Source organism: Dermacentor andersoni, chromosome 10, assembly GCF_023375885.2.
Source record: "Dermacentor andersoni chromosome 10, qqDerAnde1_hic_scaffold, whole genome shotgun sequence".
Lineage (NCBI taxonomy): Eukaryota > Metazoa > Arthropoda > Arachnida > Ixodida > Ixodidae > Dermacentor > Dermacentor andersoni.
Genome location: NC_092823.1, coordinates 17,853,896 through 17,873,803, shown reverse-complemented (window position 1 = coordinate 17,873,803; position 19,908 = coordinate 17,853,896). Strand labels below are relative to the sequence as shown.

Genomic DNA, 19,908 nt, shown 5'->3' with positions numbered 1-19,908 from the left:
GAGTCTTAGCACTGCTCATGGCCAAGAACGTCGCAAAACCCATCTAGTGTGTGTGCTGATAGCGCCTATGCCACGTGTCAGGGCCGCAACACCACATGCTGTCAGAAGTGGGGTCTTCTGGCATTCGAGGGGTGCTGCCCTAACTTCGTCAACCGGTGCCATGTCAGAAGACAACGCAGCTGTCAAGCCCTTTCACGGCATGTTCGCGGTTCCAGCTCCGCCAAGGTTTGACTTCGACTGGACGTCCAAATGGCCTTCTTGGATCCAATTCTTTGATGACTACTGCTTCACCTCGGGCCTAAAAGAGCGGAGTGAAGAAGAGCAGGTCTGGACTCTACTTTATCGATGGGCAGGCAAGCAAGAGAAATCTTCTCAACGTTTACATTACCCAAAGAAGAACAGAAGCAGTACGAACTCGTCAGAAAGAAGTTCGACAATCACTTCGTCGCCACAAGGAACCTCGTGTACGAGAGCGCATGCTTTCACCATCGCATTCAAGAACCTGGAGAGCCAGTCGACCAATTCGTTACCGCGTTGCACACGATGGCGGACGAGTGCGACTACAAGGAAAAAAATCGCATGATTCACGACAGGTTCGTGGTCGGCCTCAGGTGTGCTAAGCTCTCCGGGTCACTTCAAATGGATGCCAATTTGACTCTCGCCAGCGCTTTGGCACACTTAAAGGAGACCATCCAACGACAGCAGCTGCAACTGCGAGAAACCAGCGACGAACCCTTGGCAGCAGCAACCAGCAACCTTGACACGGTCAGCAAGCAAGGGCAGCCCGGAAAGAATTCTTCAGAATAGCATTCGGGCAGCTCGTCAAGGAACTGTTCACCTGGAATACAAGGTCAGTGCCCCAGAGCACAGTCTTACCGACCAGGCACCGCCGGGTCATGCTCCAACTGCGGTCAAGGAGTGCATCTCAGAGCCTCGTGTCCAGCAAAAGCGGCGAAATGCAACAACTGTGGTTGTTCCAGACACTTTGCAGCTGTATGTCGGAAAAAGGCTGCACGTGATTGAAAGAAGGTACAACTTTAATCTCTCCATATGGACAAGGGGACGTATTTCGTTGGCGCGGTGAACGGAGAATACTCTAATTCTTGGTATGTACAGGTCGTCATTAACGGCACTCCGGTGTTCGCTAAAGTAGATTCCGATGCCGAAGTTTCCTCGTTTCCCAGTTTACCTACCAGTCTAGACAAGTGTGATCTAATCCTAACAGGCCTGTCGAATGAGCCACTGAATGTTCTGGGAAAGTTTCATGCCGCTATCTAGTGGAAACAAAACACTGTCCAGCAATTCGTGTACGTGGTCTCACCATTATGCTCCGTACATTGGGTCTCCTGCGCTTGAGGCTCTGGAAGTTAAGTTCACAGACTCTGTCAGTAGCACAACAGCCGTCGAAGCTTCCTAGCCGCAGCTTTTCAGTGCTCTAGGAGCGATAAAAGGAGAATACAAAATTAGACTAAAGCCGAACTTGATACGTTTTGCAATTCATGTTGCGCATCTTATAGCCTAGCCCTTGCATAATTGAGTTAAGCAGGAGCTCGAGCGTATGGAGCAAGATGGTGCAATCTGCAAAGCAGATGAACCAACAGAGTAGTGTGCAGGAATTGTGCCAGTACTCAAACCATCTGGAGCGGTTCATATTTGCGTTGACTTGACGTAATTAAACAAAAGTTTACATTGCGAGCGCTATGTCATGCCGACCATTGATGATAGCCTCGATCTTTTAAGTGGGGCATCTGTGTTTTCTAAGTTGGACACCAACTCTGGCTTTTATCAAATTAGGTTTTTGCCCAAAAGCCAGTTGTCAACTACGTTCATAATGCCAGTTGGGCAATACCATACCTGCCAACCTGGTGAGATCAAAAATTGGGAGAGTTTATTCGCGCCAACGGGGGGGGGGGGGGGTTGCATCAGTGTTTCAACTTCTGGTGGCCTTAGCAACTCGGTGAAACATGTTTTCCATCAGTTTTTTCATTTTTCCAACCATAGACCACTGCATGCCCCACCTTTCTTCATTAAGAATGTCCTCTGGAAGACTGTATGCCTGTAGTGTAGCAAACTCAGCTTCGAGAGCATATAAAGCGTCTTCAGCAGATTCGTTGGCATCTCAGGGCAGCAGCTGAGGGAAACTCTGAATAAAGAAATAACAACTCGAGAGCGATGCCTGTGAAATTTCAGGTTGGCCACCTCCGCATTCTTCATAGTTGCGTTTCAGAGTTGCATATACATCCATAGCACTTCGCCTCATCTCATTTCGGAAATATTTTCCGTAGAAGAAGCCCAAGGTAGTTGCTGACACTAAGGGGTAGGTTGTGTTCAACGAGGAATCCCGTAAACAGGCACTCCACACGTATGACATTCTCGTCGCACTTGTTCCGGAGAAAGTTCACTATGCTGCCTTGCTGCTCAGCGGTACGAACATAGCTTTGATGCTTCGCCATGGAAATGTGCAGTTTCAAGATGCCATTGACACCGTGAGACACGCTGACGTCAGATCCAAACATTCTACAAAATGCAAAATGTTCTCCTTTTCTTGATGTCAAAAAGCACATAAATTCAGAAGTTTGCAATAACTTCTGCAAATACCTTTTCTTCGACTTCGGTAGCGCCATGGCACCAAGCGCACGAGAATTCTAACTTTACACGGTGCAGCGCACACACGGCCTAGCCAACACTAATCATACACAAAAGCAGCAGCAACAAGATGCACCATGGAGGAAGGCATGCATGAAATGCAAGAACTACATTGGCTCTGGCTTTGGTCGGCTTACTAGGCGCTGTAGTCGACTGTTTAGTCAATTGTACCGATGGTGCTAGTGCTGCCGTTGTTGGTGATGCTGACGATTACGATGCGGCTGTAGATTCCGCGGTGCCGGTTTAGCAAAAACCATTATTGCGCGAACAGACCACTTTTCGGGAGATATAAGATAATGATCGTACAATCGGAAAGTTCAGTCAAAAATCGGGACTCCCGGGCGAATCGGGAGGGGTGGCAGGTATGGCGATACTGTTATCAAAGAGTGCCATTTGGAATAACATCAGCCCCTGAGTTCTTTCAGAAGAAAATGTTGCAGATACTTGAAGGAATCCCAGGCATGATAAACATGATGGATGATGTGGTCATTTTTGGCAGCGACAAGGCTCAACATGACGAGCACCTGCGTCTAACTTTATATCGTCTCGCAAGTGCTGGCGTTACGCTAAACAAAGAAAAATTTTCTTTTGGGGTAACCGAGATAAAATTTCTTGGCTGTGTGCTTAGTCGAGATGGCATCAAGCCGGATCCTGCAAAGCTTGCGCTATCAAAGAACTGGCGATGCCAGCTAACATGCCTGACGTTCGACAGCTGCTCGGTATGGCTAATCATCTGGCAAGATTCATACCAGGTTTCGCTTTGAAAACAGCACCTTTCCGTCACTTGCTTTTGAAGGGTTCCAAACGGACGTGGGGACCAGCCCAAGAGCAAGTGCTGTTGTACATTAAAGACATTATCTCTTTGACGTGCGTCATGACTAACTACGATGCAAAGTACCCTACATTCTTTCCCCTGATGCGTCATGATTCGGTTTGGGGGCCGTAATGATGCATGTTGAACCAAACAAAGAAAAAAGCCCTGCTGCATTTGCGTCGCGCCCGTTGACGCCCGCTAAAACCAGATACTCTTGGACTGAGAAGGAAGCATTCGCAATGACTTGGGCGACAGAACGATTCGAAGAGTACATCAAAGGCCTTGAAATTTTGTTTGAAACCGACCACAAACCACTCGTAACATTGTGAGGAAAATCACCTTTAGATGTTTTGCCACCTCGTATTCAGTGTTTTTGCATGAGGCTCATACGGTTCAGCTATGCGGTTGTGCATGTCCCGGGTATGAGCCTCGTTACTACAGATGTGTTGTCCAGAGCACCGATTCAGGGTTAAGAAATTGATGCTCATGTGCAGAATGTTGGCGAAGTCGCCGAGTTCGTTTCTGGCTGTTTGTCAAATGGCGTCGAGGCTAGCCTTTTTGAGTGAGTCAAAGCCAAACAAGCAGCCGATGAAGTCTGTCAAGCTCCCGTAAAATTTAGCCAGGAAGGCTGGCCAAAGTTCTCATTGCTGTCGATGGTCTTACGTCCATACTGGCAGGAAAGAGCAATGCTGACAGTCGCTGAAGGCGTGCTACTCAAAGGTGTGCGGCTGGTGATCCTACAAAAATTATGCGCAGAGGTCTTGAAGCGCTTGCACGAGAGTCACCAGGGAATTTAAAAATGCAGAGCTCGAGCCAGAGAGTCTGTATGGTGGCCTGGGTTGAGTTGTCAGCTGAGAGCTTTGGTGACAGGCTGCAAAGTGAAAGCGCGAGTCTTGCGTCTTGCACAGCGTCCGAAGTCATATAAGTTAGAACTTCCACTGGTGTAGTTCTCGAAAGAAACAGGAAATTCTTGGTTTGCTTTGTTTCACAGCAGAATGATTGCGTGGATGAAGGAGGTAGCTATGAGTTTCCGCAGGCATACGATAGTCCAGTAGAAATGGAACTGGAAACTAATCCAGGTACTAACAAGGCGTGTGCCGATCCAGCTAGCATTCCCTTGCCACAAACTGACCCTCCTAGATACAGAACGCGATTTGGCCGTCACGTCCAACCGCCAGGCCGATATGGGTTCAGTAACTGATTATTTTCTTTTGAGCATTGGTTGCTTCCATTATAAGTGTTCATCATTTGTTGGCTGTGCTGCCAAATTTAGTTGCAAATGCCGGTGTATCCTTAAAGAAAAAGGGAAGATGCGCTCATAGTGCCTATGCGCTGTCATGTGTCTGCGTTATCGGGCACTTTCGCCCTGATGTATGAAACGTTGTCTGTCCGTGACGTTACTTATCACATGAGTGTTTTCTATATAGATATGCTGCTTGCGTGAAATAAAGGTTGTTATCCTGCTCGGCGTCCGGCAAGGGCCGCAACACCACAGTGTGTTAGCTTAGGATCCAGGCAGCTGCCAAATTTGAGGCCCTTGCTATGCAAAGAGCAATGAGAATAAGGAGACCCAAGGCGCTTGAAATAGTGCAAGTTCTTTTGTGGACTGCAAAACACAATATAGACTGTGGAAAGAAAATATAGATAGAAAAACCCGTAGGTCACTCAGGGAGAGACTTCAATAAGCATGTTGCAGATGAAGCATTCTTGAAATGTTTGCCCTCTTTTGCTGGCGGTGGCAGCGCATGCCCGACTTCTCATACTTCACGCGTTAACACTAGGCCGATATGACGCCGACAAGATCATTCTATGCCTACAACAATGTATCTGACGACTGCGAAACGTCGTAGTGTTACAGGATTTCATGCCAATGACGCTGCAACCCAAAAACATCAAAGCAGCTAGGCCCAGTCTTGCTCCGGTGGTGGCCATGGCTGCCAGCTAATCGCCGTGCGAGAGCACTGGCTCAAGCCTGCGAGGTTATGAGATTCTGGCATCCGTGGGCCTAACGAAATGCATTCACATACCAACAAGATAGCTGCGAATCGATTGTCTTGGCTTAGGTACGTTTGACACGAGGCACCAGATGGCGCGTTGTCTTCAAATGTCTTCCTTGCATTTGCATTCCAGTACGTTAAACTAATAGCACTGAAGGAACGCACATCGAAACAACCCATAAACGTGCTTGTGTTTAACATACGTAAGGCAATGAGTGCTATTCTAAAGCTGTCTACCTTCTCCAGACAAATGTTGGTGCTCTGGCTGCCTCACAAAAATACCAAATAATGTCTACCATGGCAAAAATGTGAGCCAAGAGGTTGCACGAATGCACACGTCTTGTGTGCTCAAACCACCATTACTCATGAGGTGCAGCACACGCAAGGCGTGTGGGCACACGCTTTCGCTCGCCGGCAAGCGTACATGTAGTTTGGCCTCAAGAAGTGAATTGACACTTGTTTTAATTAAGGAAAAGCAAGTTCAAAAGTGGACCTGCATTCAGAAAGAAAAGCTCAGGCCTACTCTGCCTCCTACGAAGAGAAAGAGTAGGCAAATTACAGCAGGCAGAGTAGGTGGTTATCACAAGAAGTGGACAAGCTGATGACTGGATCCTGCTGGACCAATCAAGTGGTTAATGCGTTGTACAGTCCCGTACTGCGTTGGCAATAAAGCAACCACAAAGCAAACTAGTGCCTCGTGTTGTTGAGCCGTCGACTACGTATTAGATGACGTCGCAGAGGTATCACTTTACTTCGGAGACTGTAGACGATGCACTGGAGATTGTTCCTGCGCCTCTCCGTGCGACCACAGCTTCGTGCAGCCTAGACCCTGTTCTGAGACCAGAAGTGCTTTATGTTACTGTTACTGTTAACGGAGACGGTGCACTCGCAGCTTTTGAAACGAGAACGATACCGAGCATTATAAATGGTTCACAGTTTGTACTAGTTAATGTGTGTCCCAGACGCATGTCTCTGATCGCTGATACGGCGGCACTACTTTTGCCATGCTGCTGTAGTTTCTTGTTCTCTAACATGGCCGCCTTAACATACACGGTTGCCAGGAATTATTGAAAAGCTCCTACAAACCAACATTACACTACACTGGAACCCCGCTTATACGACTTTCTCCGACCGTGATAAAGTAAAATGCAAGTGTTATAAAGTCCGAACAACAAAAATTATGCCTATAAAAACGCTGTTTCATGCGAAGAAATTGTATGAGAAGTGTCAATGTAAACTGCAAACTAATACTCTGCAGGGCTTGGAAACCGAAATCACCTAAAAAGTAAATGCTAATACTCTGCAGAGCTTGGAAACCCAAATCACCTAAAAAGTAAATGCAAAAGGAATACTGTGGTACAGGTGCCAATCATACTTCATTGAACAAACGTTGTACCGCAATCCACTGCCACGATTCCCGCCAGCCAGTGCTAAGTTAAAAAAAAAGAATCTCATCTTTTTTTGCACCTTCTTCGACCCAAGACGCAAGTGCTTTCGCTCGAGTTGGGCAACGTGCAAAAGGATGCCCTCTGTGGTGTCGCGTGAACAGATGAAGTTACAGATGCCGTCAATGTGTCCTAGCACATCAGCGAATGTGGTAAGCACAGGCACAGCAGCATCCGTAGCATCGACGTCCTCGTTCAATGTCACAGTGGTGCTGGCACAAGGCAATGCCTCCTCGACGGCGTCATCCAGCGACACCTCGCTACAGAAAGCAACATTGTCGTCGGCCTCAACATATTCGGCGAAGGTCGTGGCGAGGTTTACATTCTCGAAATCGCCGTCGCCAAAGCCTATATCGGCCTCAAGCGTGCAGTTGATCAAGGTTGCCACGTTGCCAGCAGAGGAGGCACTCTGTCGCTTGATGCCACAATGTTCGAACGAGTTGGCAATTGTGCTTTGTGACACTGCGTTCCATGAACTGTGATAAAATGCATGGCACCGAACACAGAAACCTTTTCCGATTCGTTGCACTCCATAGCCGCCAGCCGACGCTGCACTAACCGCTTCCTGTAGCCCTGCTTCACGCACATTACGATGCCGGCATTCAGCGGCTGCAGCCGACTTGTACAGTTGGACGGAAAATAACAACCTTTATATTTCTAAAGCTGGACATATCTGGTGGTTGGCACGGCGCATTGTCCACAAAAAGCAGTTATCTTCCTCGCCTTAGCAGCCATTTGTTGTCGAGCTGCTGCAAAAAATTGGTGAAGGGCGAGGACATCATCCACGCCTTTTTATTCAAGTTGTACCTGCACAGCAGCATCTTGGAACCATCCTCGTTGGCACAGAATAGTGATGTCAAATGCTCCTCGCTTCGCTTGCCACCATAACAGCTGTCACCCTTCAACGCAAGTGTTTTCTCAGGCTGCATGTGGTAAAAAAATGGCACTCTTGTCAGCGTTGAAAACATCGCAGGGCTTGCGTGCTGCAATCATCTCCGGCAGCGACTGCATCCACTGGTTCACCATCAAAACAGCCACGGAAGTGCTTTCTGCGCAGGAGTGGCTGTACACAAGCCTGTTTCGTTTTTTATAAACAATCCAGCCACCCGTTCGATGCCTGGAAGTCCTCGATACCCAGACGCAATGCCACAAGGTCAGCTTTTTCTTTGAGAATGGCGCCGTCAACATTGATTGTAGAGCTCCGTGCTTGATGCAGCCACTTAACGAGTACCTTTTCCAACTTCTCGTGTTGACCTTCTTCTGCCTTTCATTTGAGCCTGAACTTGTTTGCATTCTGCAAGATCATAGCTTTGTTTGCCAGGATCATCTTGAGCGAAGATTCAGGTACCTTCAGGTCCTGGACAACACTAGCTTTCGTGGCTCCATGCCGCTTTTTCCCCTCCTTGATGACCAGGTGATCACCGAACAGGGGCCTTATTCTGAAACGATTCACTTCGGCGATAATGTCGCCCTGGTGGCACAGTAAAACCTCATTAAACCGTACCTGCTTAAACAGTAGTTTTGTTTTAAAAGCAGTAAAGTCAAATCCCAGACTCAGTGGCCATTGAACATAATGCGTGCTGTATCCGCATAAGCCGTACCAGCTTAGTGCATATATATCAGTTTACACATAGCATTTCCAGTTTTTGTCGCTCAGTCACGGCGATGCGTCGTCCCCATCGGGCGACCCGGCAGAACAACTAGCCTCAGAGACCAAAACAGCCTCCAAGCGCCCTGTGCGTTTGCGCATGAAACTATATCAATGTCAACATCAACATCATACCACTACCGTGCAAGCTAGGACTCGTGTCACGCTGAAGCTCAGATAAAAAACATTGGGTGCTCAGCATAGAAGAAAAATTGGACACTGTTCGTTGCTATCAAACATGGCACGAAGTCGACGCTGGCACGCGACAGGGATCTACAGTTGACTATGGTGTGTGGCATTTGGAATGCGAAAAGTTCGCCAGATCACAAGGATCTACATCTATATCTAAAGTTGCTTGGCAGAGCTGTTGCGACTGCGAAAAGATGTTGGCTACAAGGTTCAACTTTTTGCCATCGTTGCCTCTGTTGTTGCCAAAGTGTCGCCTAACAACAGTGATGAGGATGACATGGAAAGCGACAGCACGGGCTATTCAGGCCCGACAGTGGCAGAAGCTGCGCACTACGTCAGCCTCATGAATGCAATCGTTGCAACGAGAACAGCACCCCGCAATGAAAAAGGTGTTTTACGATTTCTGAAGCGCTACCGTGCCCATGCATGGAGAATATGCAATGCCAACGAGGAATCTGCCTTGGGAGTGTATGCCGAGAAGGGGCTGGCTGAAAAGCTGGCTCGCAGCTTCAGTAAGTTTGCGGCCGCTGTCGTTGCTGTTAGGCCGCTGCAGCATCGAACGAAAATAACTTTTGTCATGCGAAGTGAATAAATACTGCATGTTTTCGCCCTTCATCGCACTTTCTCCGAGTTCCGTTTCTGGCAGGTAAGTGGGCGACCTCATGCTATTTCATTTAATCAGTACTACCGTTCAGCACGCACTTTTTTTTAGCTCCGTCCAACTACGGTTTAACGAGGTTTCACTGCAGTATCGCCGCGGTGGATCGTTTCAGAATACGGCCCCAGAACTGTTCACTTTAGGGACATAGTGCGTCGTCGTTGTGCGACACAACCCAAAACTTCTTGACTAAACTATCATGACGAACACATGCGAAAACCTAAGCCTCTTACCGCAACCTGGTTGGCGATCTGCTGCTGCTGCTGCGAGAGTGAGAACTTGGAATGCTTAGAATGCTTCTCCAGTGCGACAAGAGGCGATGCTACCGAGAAGAGAGGGAGAAAGTGATTGTGGAAAAGAAAAACGTGCTATTTCAGCACAGTGGGTGGCGTGGGCGGCTGCTGGGGGGGTGAGAGGGAGAGAAACGAATGACAAGACAAGGCACAGGGCAGAAAGCTGTGCCTGAGCAAACCAGTCAAGTGGGGTCAAGCGTTCCGCATGCGAAGGGGTCCCATCCTGAAATAAGAGACGGTGCGAAAAGAGGCTAGCGGCTCTTGTTTTTTTGTCTGCCATTTGGTCCCATGCTTCGCATGGTATATCATATAACACAGGTAAGGCATACACTTACGTCAGATGACGGAGGTGTTTAATGCACTGCTTCTATAGACTTTGCAGGGACTGCACTAATCCAGCGTAAAATTCTGGTCATCGCAAAACTGGGGGGACATATAAACGGGATTCCACTATTTCGCATATTTCTTGTCTGTAAAAATGTCACAATCATCTAGCAGGGCCTATGTTAGGCCCACAGGGCAGTAGAGAAGCATCCATGGTAAATGAGAAAGATGCACAAACCTGGCGAAATGAGAAACAGAAGCTTAAAAGTTCACTCATTGGTAAGGATGTCAAGTATTATAGTCCCGGTACATTTTTGTGCAAGTCAACTGCTCCCTAAACATTGTGGCCCATTTTCCCAGAAGTGTTTTTCGTGTCTGCAATACTGCTTGCAGAAAGTGTAGTATGATAACTGCTGGACGGATTTTTACTCTGTCTGTTTTATTGTATTCCCCAAGATGAGCTTGAGGCCAAGACAATCCCAGATTCTGTGGAATATGCAGATTCTGTGTTTTTTAAATTATTTTTTCAACGCCAGACTATGTGGTGCTATATGGGAGTGTGCATGTGATGCTGAATATAAAATTGAAAAGTAGTTAAAAAATATTATGGCACTGTCCTGCCCTAAACTGCACATCTGTGCAAGTATTGAAAGTGAATCAGCCATACTGGCATGTTTCCCTGCCATGCTAGGCTTTTTACAAGCAGCCAATGTGTAATTTCTTGTGAAACAATACCTGCTAAAAGATATTCATTTCAAAATTTACATTGAAGGTTCTTATACCATTTCCAGTGTATGCCGCAAATTTCAGTATTCTGCACTAAACAACGAGATGAGTTCTCGATCTCAGGGTGTCTACCAAGTTGACATTTCCAAATTCCCTGAGTTTTCCAGGTTTTCCCTGAGTGCCATTGAAAATTTCCCTGAGTGATGCAGAACTATGTTTTATGTCAAGACGGGCTGAAACCATATCACCCGATGCTGTCACTCTCTAGTAAACTACAGAAAAAAATTTAAAAAAACCGACTTAATCTAATTTGAATACTAAGGAGTAGTGTTCATGTTATTCAAAAAGAGATCTAATAGAAGGGGGGTTAGTAAAATGCCAGCAAATAAAATGTCTTCAAAAAAGATTGCAAATGGAGCCGGACATTCTCAAATACGAATAAAAAGAGATGGATATAGAAGCAAATATTTTCGAATATGAGCTATTTCTATCAACTGATAGCAAGCTCAGTGGTATTAGGCCCGAACTCTGTCACAATTGAGATTCTCTCTCAACAGCTCGTAAGTCAACCTCAACTGTCCTGACATACTCTCAGCCCGCGCACGACTCTTGAGTATTGTGTTTCACTGCTTTAACGAGTTTATTTTGGTTTGGATGAGAGACACTTGCAGCTCGGCATTAGCCAAAACTTAATTTTTTGAGCGCTGGCTCCTTCAAAACGGCGGCAGCAAGCTTCCTTTCCTGTTTATTCCTCAATGTGTAGGTCATTTCTGTTCTTGTTTTCCTTCCACCACTCGTTCGCCCCAAAGACCATTTGAAGTATCTTGGTCAGTTGCACAGTCTACGGCCGATTTTTCGAACTCCCAGGGGCCGCGAAAACGTCTGAAAAATCGGCCAGCTGAAAAAAAAATAAATGCGTGTCATTTAGTGCCTTTAGGGGCTCAAACCGCCACAGGCACATTCGAAAACGCTCCGAAGGCCTATCGGTACACATATTAGGCATCTCGGTGCTCGTACTGGGACAGGAAATACCGGGTGCACGCCTGTATAAGGAATGCATACTGTGTTCCGTGGCAATAGCCCCTTCCCACGCTTGTTATGCTTCACTGCAATACTTTTGCGTATGCTTCACCAAGTAACATTTCTGTACAGAGGCGAAGCTAATTTTCAGGAACCGGCATTATGCAACGCACCGTGTTTTCCAAGTTTCTAAGCCAATCGCGAGGACCACAAAGGCGGAGTCCGTGCCATTGCTGACAGCAGCTAATTCTTTCAATAAAAAACTCGGCATCCAACGGCAAGAAGCTTCATAGCGAACATAGAAGTAGCTAGGCCTAACGTTGCCGCAGTGGCGGCAATGGCTGCCAGCGGATCTCCGTGCGAGAGTGCCGGTTCGAGGTGGCGAAGTAATCAAAATGGCAGCGGTGGTGCCTTTGATTATTGCCGTTTCGGACCTGCGGTCACGGCAAAACGTCCGGAAAATCGGACGGCGAAGAGTTCTTGCGTCGGAAATGTCACACGTTCTGATACGTTGACTCTATGGGGTACGTGGCGGTGCCGCGAAGCCGTCCAAATTATCCGGAATTCGGAAAGTCGGTCGTTGACTGTACACTGGCAACTCCTCCAGCCGACGACAGAGCGTCAAAGACGATTCATTACGATTCCTGTCTGTTACTCGAGCCAGCATTACCGCGACTTTCGACCCTTTCAATAAAATTGCCGCTAATTTTCCCTGATAGAGGCCCAAATTCCCCGAGTTTTCCCTGACTTTTTCCAGACTACTCAAAATCCCTGAGAATTCCCGGTTTTCCCGGTTGGTAGACACCCTGCGATCTCCTGGTCCCTTCTTGAAGTGTGAAAAATACCATGGTCAGACACAAAATACTAAAATTTGGTAAAGAAACACAAATGGTTTCATTACACAAGCCGATTATTTTTAAGGAATTCGCAACTGTTCTGTAGACGCACTGAACAGGCACTCCACTCTATAATCACTGACAGAATTATCTCTACCCAAGAAAAATTTGAATATTCATGAAGTTTTAATAAATATTTACGCAAAAGCAATGCTTGGCACTGCTGTGGCAGATTAATAATCAGGCTCTGAAACATAGGTTGGCGACTGCACTCGTGTTCAATTGACTTCGCTTTTCCCATAACTTATACCCCTGACACACGGGCACTCTAAAGTCCTTTAGGTAAGGGGACATCTACCGGAAAGGCGTTCAAGTGCAGTGACACATGACAAAGGAGTATCTCCTTTACGGCAGAGTTCCTTTTCGGGAAAGGAGATCGCGCAACTACTTTTCGAGCGGAAAAGGAGTTACTCTCGCACACAGCGTGCACAACTCGTCAATAGAAGGAAACCTGCCACACAACTACGGTGCCCATAGGTATTTGTTTTACCTTGCGAAAATGTTTTAATTGTTAGCAGCGATACAATTTGTCGAATAGTGAAGATTTCCTCTAGCTATACTCTCAAATGCTCGCATAACGTCGCTAGTGCCGCCATATTGAATTCCGGCAGTATCGTCGTCGATTTGCTGCGCGCATGTGGTGTGTTCGCGTCGCGAGATGGAGACTGCACAATCAGCGCCCGCAGGAAATACCTAGAAGAAACCACAGTTGTTGGAATAACATATTGAATAATACGTGTTACGCCTGTGCGCACAAAGGAAGGGACGACAAAGACGTGAAAAAGGATGACAGAAACGTGGGCATCACCAGAATAAACAGCACGCACAGCAGAACACCGGCTGCACATAGTTGCTGGACCAAGTTAAATGGCTGCTAACAACGCAAAAACGCGAATAAAATAAACGACTATAAGCATTATTAGCCATCAACAATGAAAAAAAAATATTTTTAGGTTCTACAGTAGCTAAGTGTAATTAAATATGCAGCTTTTTAAGAATGTTTGCTCTCTTGAGGCTTTAACAGCCAGCGCTATTTTTCTTGCGGCGTTCATCTGAGGAACTACCTAAAAAAGTTCAGTGCGGTGCCGTGTGTCATCGGCGCAACTCCTTTCTGCAAAGGGTCGTTCAGAGTAGCAGAAGGGGTTTGCTGGAAAGGACTTTAGTTTTGCCCGTGTGTCAGGGGTATTAGACACAAATATACAAATTTATTCTCACCACTACAGTGATCATGAATGGCTCTGAAGATATGAGCATTTGACAGCAAATTAATAAAAGTTGGCAAGTATGAGTTGTGCTGAAAACTGTTCTTGTAAAGCTCTACAGGTTTTGTAGTTTCATTGTTAAAGTACCTCGACACAGAGGAAACAATCCATACCATGGATGAGTCGTCACATATGCCGCTGGGGCTCCTTTTGGGACTCCTGGGACTCCTCCTAAGACTCTTCTTGAGACCCTTCCTAGGACCCTTCCTGGGTCCCTTCCGTAGAATGTTCTCGTGGCCCTTTCTTGAAATGCTCCTGGGACTGTTTTCTTGTTCGGGTAGCAGTTCGCTGTCGTCTACACTTGTCCCGTCTCTGTTGCTCGGATTGTTCTCATCACGGTTCTCTCGTTCGAGTAGCAGTTGCTGAAGGGTCTTCCCCAAGACAACTGATTTGGAAAGCAAATTAAAAAGTGATTCTGCAAGAAAAATAAAAAGAATGTCATTATTGTTGTTGTAACCAAGTGCAAACACAGTGGCTGTCCAGACTACGCGAGTACATTGTTGGAGCAGAAATAACAGCTTCCCCAAGAACACACAGGACCCAAACAGCAGTAATGTTAGGGAGTATTTTAGGTTGTTAGTATCTATACTACAATTCACGATTCTCATAATCGATGAAGAAAAGGTGAAAAAACACTGTAGAGTGTGTCACTGGCACAATAAAAGCAAAAAAAGTTCTAAAACCAAAAAATATGCAAAGCAAAAGTGTTTAGCTATACATCATATTGACGTATACTTGTTTCTTTCTCCGGTGACCACCTTGCAGTGGCTAACAAATGTTAATCGTTATTGCTTGGCACAGGCCGCGCCTGCATGTATAGAGAGTCTCTCGAAAGTTATCGATGGTTCAATCCGTTGTCTATCTCCGCACCTTGTCTAATCTGATTGTATGTGCAACGTGAATTGTGTAGTACTTTCTGGAAGGCACAAATGCACCAGCAATTATGCTGGAAGCTTTGCTGAGTAATGTATAAAAGCCGATGATGCGCTTCACCCATAGCTCTGATTTTTAGCAATCGCTGACTTTGCTCACTGCTATCGTTACGATTGAGTGTTACAGTAAGACCTCATTAATTCGGATTTAATGGGACTCAGTGATGGTTCAGCCAGTTTAGGATTTAAGGCTATTTTTGGAACAGGAAAAATGTTATTCTGGAGCAGTTTAGGAGCAGCTACACCAGCACTTCGGAGCAGAAAAATTCGTCTTTTTGAAGAAGCTTGTTATTATTGTGCAGTTAGTAAGTACTGCTTAACAGTGAAGCAAGGAAGAAAGCCAACAGCGACATGAAATTACAAATGTGCTAGAACAATTTGTGCCATCAGGCACAAGACAAAAAGTGATGGCAAATGTCTCATGCGCATTCCAAATGACCGATGTGCTTTGATATGCTTTAACACATAACATAACACTAGACAAAATGTGGACCTTTACACCCAATAACAATGCTAGAAGCTTGAGAAAAGACTATGCATCTATGAACAGTGCGAAGATGCCTCTGTACGGTGTGTCGCAAAAATGGCAGTGGCAGTGGAGAACAACGTTTGTACTATCCCGCACACTCACTTTCATTGTGAGATGGTTTGTCAGCTTCCCGTGTGTAGTGTGGCCTCTGAATAGATACCAGTCAATTCGGTGTAAGATCGTAACTTTTGATACACATATACTTCACCGCATAACACTGCTGTACTGATGCAAAGCTAACTTTTGGGAACCGGCATTATGCAATGCATCGTGCTTTCCGAGCTTCAAAGCCATTGGCGAGGATTACAAAGGCGGAGTTGACGCCATTGCTAACAGAGGCGAATTGTTTTAATGAAAAACACAGCACCGAGCAGCAAGAAGCTTGGTAGCGAATGTCGAAGTAGCTAGGCCTAGCCTTGCCGCGGTGGTGGATATGGCTGCCAGGGGATCTGTGTGCGAGAGCGCCTGTTCGAAGTGGCGAGATAATCAAAATGGTGGCAGGGGTGGCTTTGATCAATGCCATCTCGGACCTGCCGTCATGGCAAAAAGTCTGCCAAATCCGATGGCGATGGGTTTTTGTGCCCGAAATTTCAGACGTTCTTGCACATTGACTATCGAGTACTGTGCAGGTGCCGCGTGCATAACCCTAATGAAAACACTACCATGAAAGCACGAGAATACCGCATTTATGCACAGACAGCGCAAATGGCACTTGAGTGGGCACAGCCAAGAGCAGGCAAGTCAAATTGTAGCAAAATGGCACAGTTGGACCTCCACTGCAGGACCGAAAAAAAAAAAGTCCAAATTGATTGAATGTCGAGTTAACGAGGGTATCAAGAAAACATTAAACAAATGCTTACTATGTCCACATGCTTTTATTTGCCGAATAGATCGGCAAATCCTGTTTCTATTTTACACGAAAGCAATGCGGAAGCTGCAGTTCTCATCTCGTGACTGTTTAGCGCTCGCACCAGCACGCATGGTGCTGAGACACGATTTTCAGTGCCACCTGCAAAATCTCGATTATACCGCCATTGTTGCCCACTGTGATGTAAACGGTGCTCTTCATCCTCGACAGCTTTGCACTTAGTAAAAATGAAACTACTGTTTGCCACAACCATTGCAGACGAAACTGCGGCCACTGTCAATGCAATCTGGACGGAGACCTTGCGGTTTTGAAGGGGCGCGGCGTATGTCGGCAGTTAGTCAAAACGAAACTACCATTTGCTGTTAACCACGGACGAAACCGTGACTGCTATTAACGCGTTCATGGTGACTACGCAGTCATGAAGGCACCCGGCCAATGCGTTGCTAAGTGTGGTGGTAAACGCAAGAATAAAGGCTTTGATGGCACACATAGGCACGAAGCATTCTGACGTTGCTGTCATTCGCGTATGATTTCTGGCAAAGTTCGCGTATGGCCATGTGAGCTCCTCCACTTCGTTTCAGTGGACGCTGATGCAGTTTATGTTCTTTTGTGTCATACATTTGTGGCAATTGCTCTGAGAGTTGTCCGAATTTACCGATGCGCGGCCAAATACGTCCGAATTCACAAAAGGTTCATTGCACTAAATAATGCATATGCCTGCTGGGACCAAAGGATGAGTCCGAATTATCTGAATTAACGAGGTTTTAATGTACATGTGTTGCTGGGCACAAGTTTGCCCAACTAAGAGATAAATTTGTACCTCGCAGTTTTCATACCCTGTCGTTCTTCACCATCACTGCAATGTGACAATATACAGTAAATTATCTATATACAGTAAAAGTGAAAAAGATTTTTTCAGCATACAAAAAGAACAAACAACTGAAATAAAGACAAAGAGTATGATCACAAACAAAAGTTTAATACACGAAGCAATAGCAGGCATAAATAGGTTGCTTAGAAGCACCGTAAAGAAACACCGGTAGACCTTCGCACTAAACACAACTGTGTTTGTTTTGCTGGTATTAATAATCAAACCATTTTCAGTTTCCCAAGTACTCATTTTCGTTAGTGTTATGTTTGTCCAATGAAAAAGTTCTGTGGTTGTTTTAGAAGCTAGAAAAATGCTGTTATCTTCAACACAGATATTGAATTTGGCCTGTTTATCCAGACCAGAGTGTCTGAATTCTTTTCGGGTTCGGTTCAGGTTCACACTTTATCGTTTGGCTCAGGGTCAACTTCAGAGCAAAAAAATTTAACTGTTGGAACCAGTTTGGAGCTCCATGAACCAATTTGTTCATATGGGTTCAAACAGGCTTGGAAAAAAAATACATTTGAGTTCTTCTGGTTGAAAAACGTGCAATGCTTTTAGAGAAACATGCAAGTTGCTTTGATTACTAACTGTGTAAAGCTACTGCAGACCGTTTTCCTGAGCACAAGCACAAGGTAAAGAAAAAAAGTCGCAGTTTCACCCAAAAGGCAAAGCATCAATTGCTATAGCAAATTGGTAGAACACTATACGAAGTAAGGATAGTAGATTTAGAGACTTAGATGGCTAGTTGGTTGCTGGCTTGATGGAACATGGTTACAACGGTGCGTTTTGAGGACAGGACACAGGAAGAATGCACACAGGACAGTCGCCGAATTTATCAAGAAAAGAGATATATTTCCAGAATAAGTTTCGAAGTCTACAGATATGAACAGCGTAGAATGTGCTATAGTGTGGTTAGAAATGAGTCTTTAACCTTGTGCAGATCAGGACTTTCAGTAGTGAAGTGAGACATGATAATCTGCTCTTGTGCTGACAAAATGGGCTGTGGCAATGTTGTTTCTAATGTTTCTGCACAGCAACCGCTTCTCGTGTAATTTTTCCGCAGTAAAGCTCCGTTAAAGTTTGGCAACTGTCCTGTGTGCATTCTTTCTGTGTCCTGTCCTGAAAACACGCCGTTATAACCATGCTCCATAAAGACAGTAGATTTATCGCCTGTATAAATTTACTAACTAAATAAACAAGCACGGTGTCACCCATGCACAAGTAAACATGAACACATCTCACTCAATGGCTGCGGAAACTCGCTGTTGAAATGCTGGAGTGAAGAAGCGTGGCAGCAGCTGCAAGTGACTTGACCTTTGCACTGTGTCTCGCTTCAATGCGAACTAACTGTCAAAAGCACAGCGCATATGAAGCTACATACCAGCACTCGGCACACTTTGTCCACATTGCAGATCACTTTCAAGATATGGGCACCCGCGTGCCGTGCCTTGCACAGCAGCCGCTGCAGTAGAATGCCCCCTCCCCTCCTGCCCAATGCAGTGCGCACGGCAGCAGGCACCCTTCCTCCTCGCTCGTTCAATCGTCGGCTGACCCTCGCAAGCTTTCCCTCGCACATATAGCATACGGTGACAGTGTTATCACCGGTGACTTTATGCGGAACATACAGCAACGGCGACAGCAAAAATGTGCCTTTGGTGTCCTTACAATTGCTATCACAATAAAGGAAAACACAAAAATGAGGTGCTGCATAAGTTGCATGTAGGTTTCAGAAATTTTACGTTCAGTGGGCTTCGTGGCACTCTCTGCAATGCTTTACAGTGTTACCCCTTCCCAAATTTTCTATTTCACTGGATTCTTGAAGTTGCCTGCACTTCGCCATACTGTAAAACATGAAGTAAGATACCTAAGGGCGGACGCGACACTTGAAAGACAAAAATCGACTTGAAAATCGCATTTTCAGTCACTTCATTGTCGTGTTCCCGAGACCCTTCTGCACTGATCTTCAACTTTTGGTTTCAAAGTTACGCTTATTTTACAAGTTATAAGAGATTAGAATGGCGGATGCATGCGCCTGAACGTTTAAATTGAAGTCTAAGCTAGCCCTACTTCAACCACCTGCAGCCCGCAAACTACGCACTCCACAACCGCCATTTTGGTCTTGTTGGAAAGCTCACGTTTCCAGCATTCCATTTTTTTCAGTAAGCAACCATGCTCACCAGGCAAAAGTGAAAAAAGCAACGAAAAAATAATGCGCAGCTTGTGCTTCTGCTGGTTGGTTGGCACACGTGACGAAAATGGTGGTTTTTGATTGGCTAAGGAAGCTTGCTTTCCACACTGGTGCGCCGCGTAGCCATTATGAAAAGGTATTTCTCTTGCGAAGGTGTGTTACCCTCAACGTGATCGTGCAGTTCACCATGCCCGGCGGTGCGAAGTTCCGATCTTCATCCTTTTGGCCGTACACGAAAGAAAGGCAGGAGCAGAAAGCGTGTTGGAGCTGGTATTGCGTCGCGGGAGCATGTGAGGAACAATCGGGCTGCAACATCTGATAACGCGTTGTGAGCGAGGACGCTTCCTCGGAAAGCATGCGCAGTGTAGACTTAGGCCACGTAAACGTCTATGTTATCAACGACAGGGATGTGGGCGAGATTGCTTCCCCCGGCAGCGTGGACTCTGGCCACATTAGGATAAACAGCGATACTATACGCAACTGTGAGGTGCAAGAGGACGCTTCCCGTGACAGCGCGCACGATGTCGACTCCGGCCATGTGAGAATAGACACCGGTGTTATCTGTGTCGGAGAAGTTCGCGAGGTGCGCACTGGAAGGGCTT

General features: G+C 46.1%; 1 protein-coding gene and 1 pseudogene across 2 annotated transcripts in view; one reads left to right on the top strand and one right to left on the bottom strand.

Moving 5' to 3' along the window:
* The window catches only part of LOC129381969 (uncharacterized), an 85,722-nt gene that overhangs the window by 18,762 nt on the left and 47,052 nt on the right, over positions 1-19,908 (bottom strand). Inside the window, exons 5-6 of one of the 2 annotated variants that reach the window (XM_055065279.2) lie at positions 14,032-14,333; positions 1,322-1,435 (exon numbers count right to left, since the gene is read on the bottom strand). In XM_055065279.2, coding sequence (XP_054921254.1) covers positions 1,322-1,435; positions 14,032-14,333 — 416 coding nt within the window. The remainder of the gene's footprint in view (positions 1-1,321; positions 1,436-14,031; positions 14,334-19,908) is intronic. The other variant, XM_055065280.2, reaches the window with a different exon arrangement.
* On the top strand, positions 346-1,019 carry LOC140213669 (uncharacterized; annotated as a pseudogene).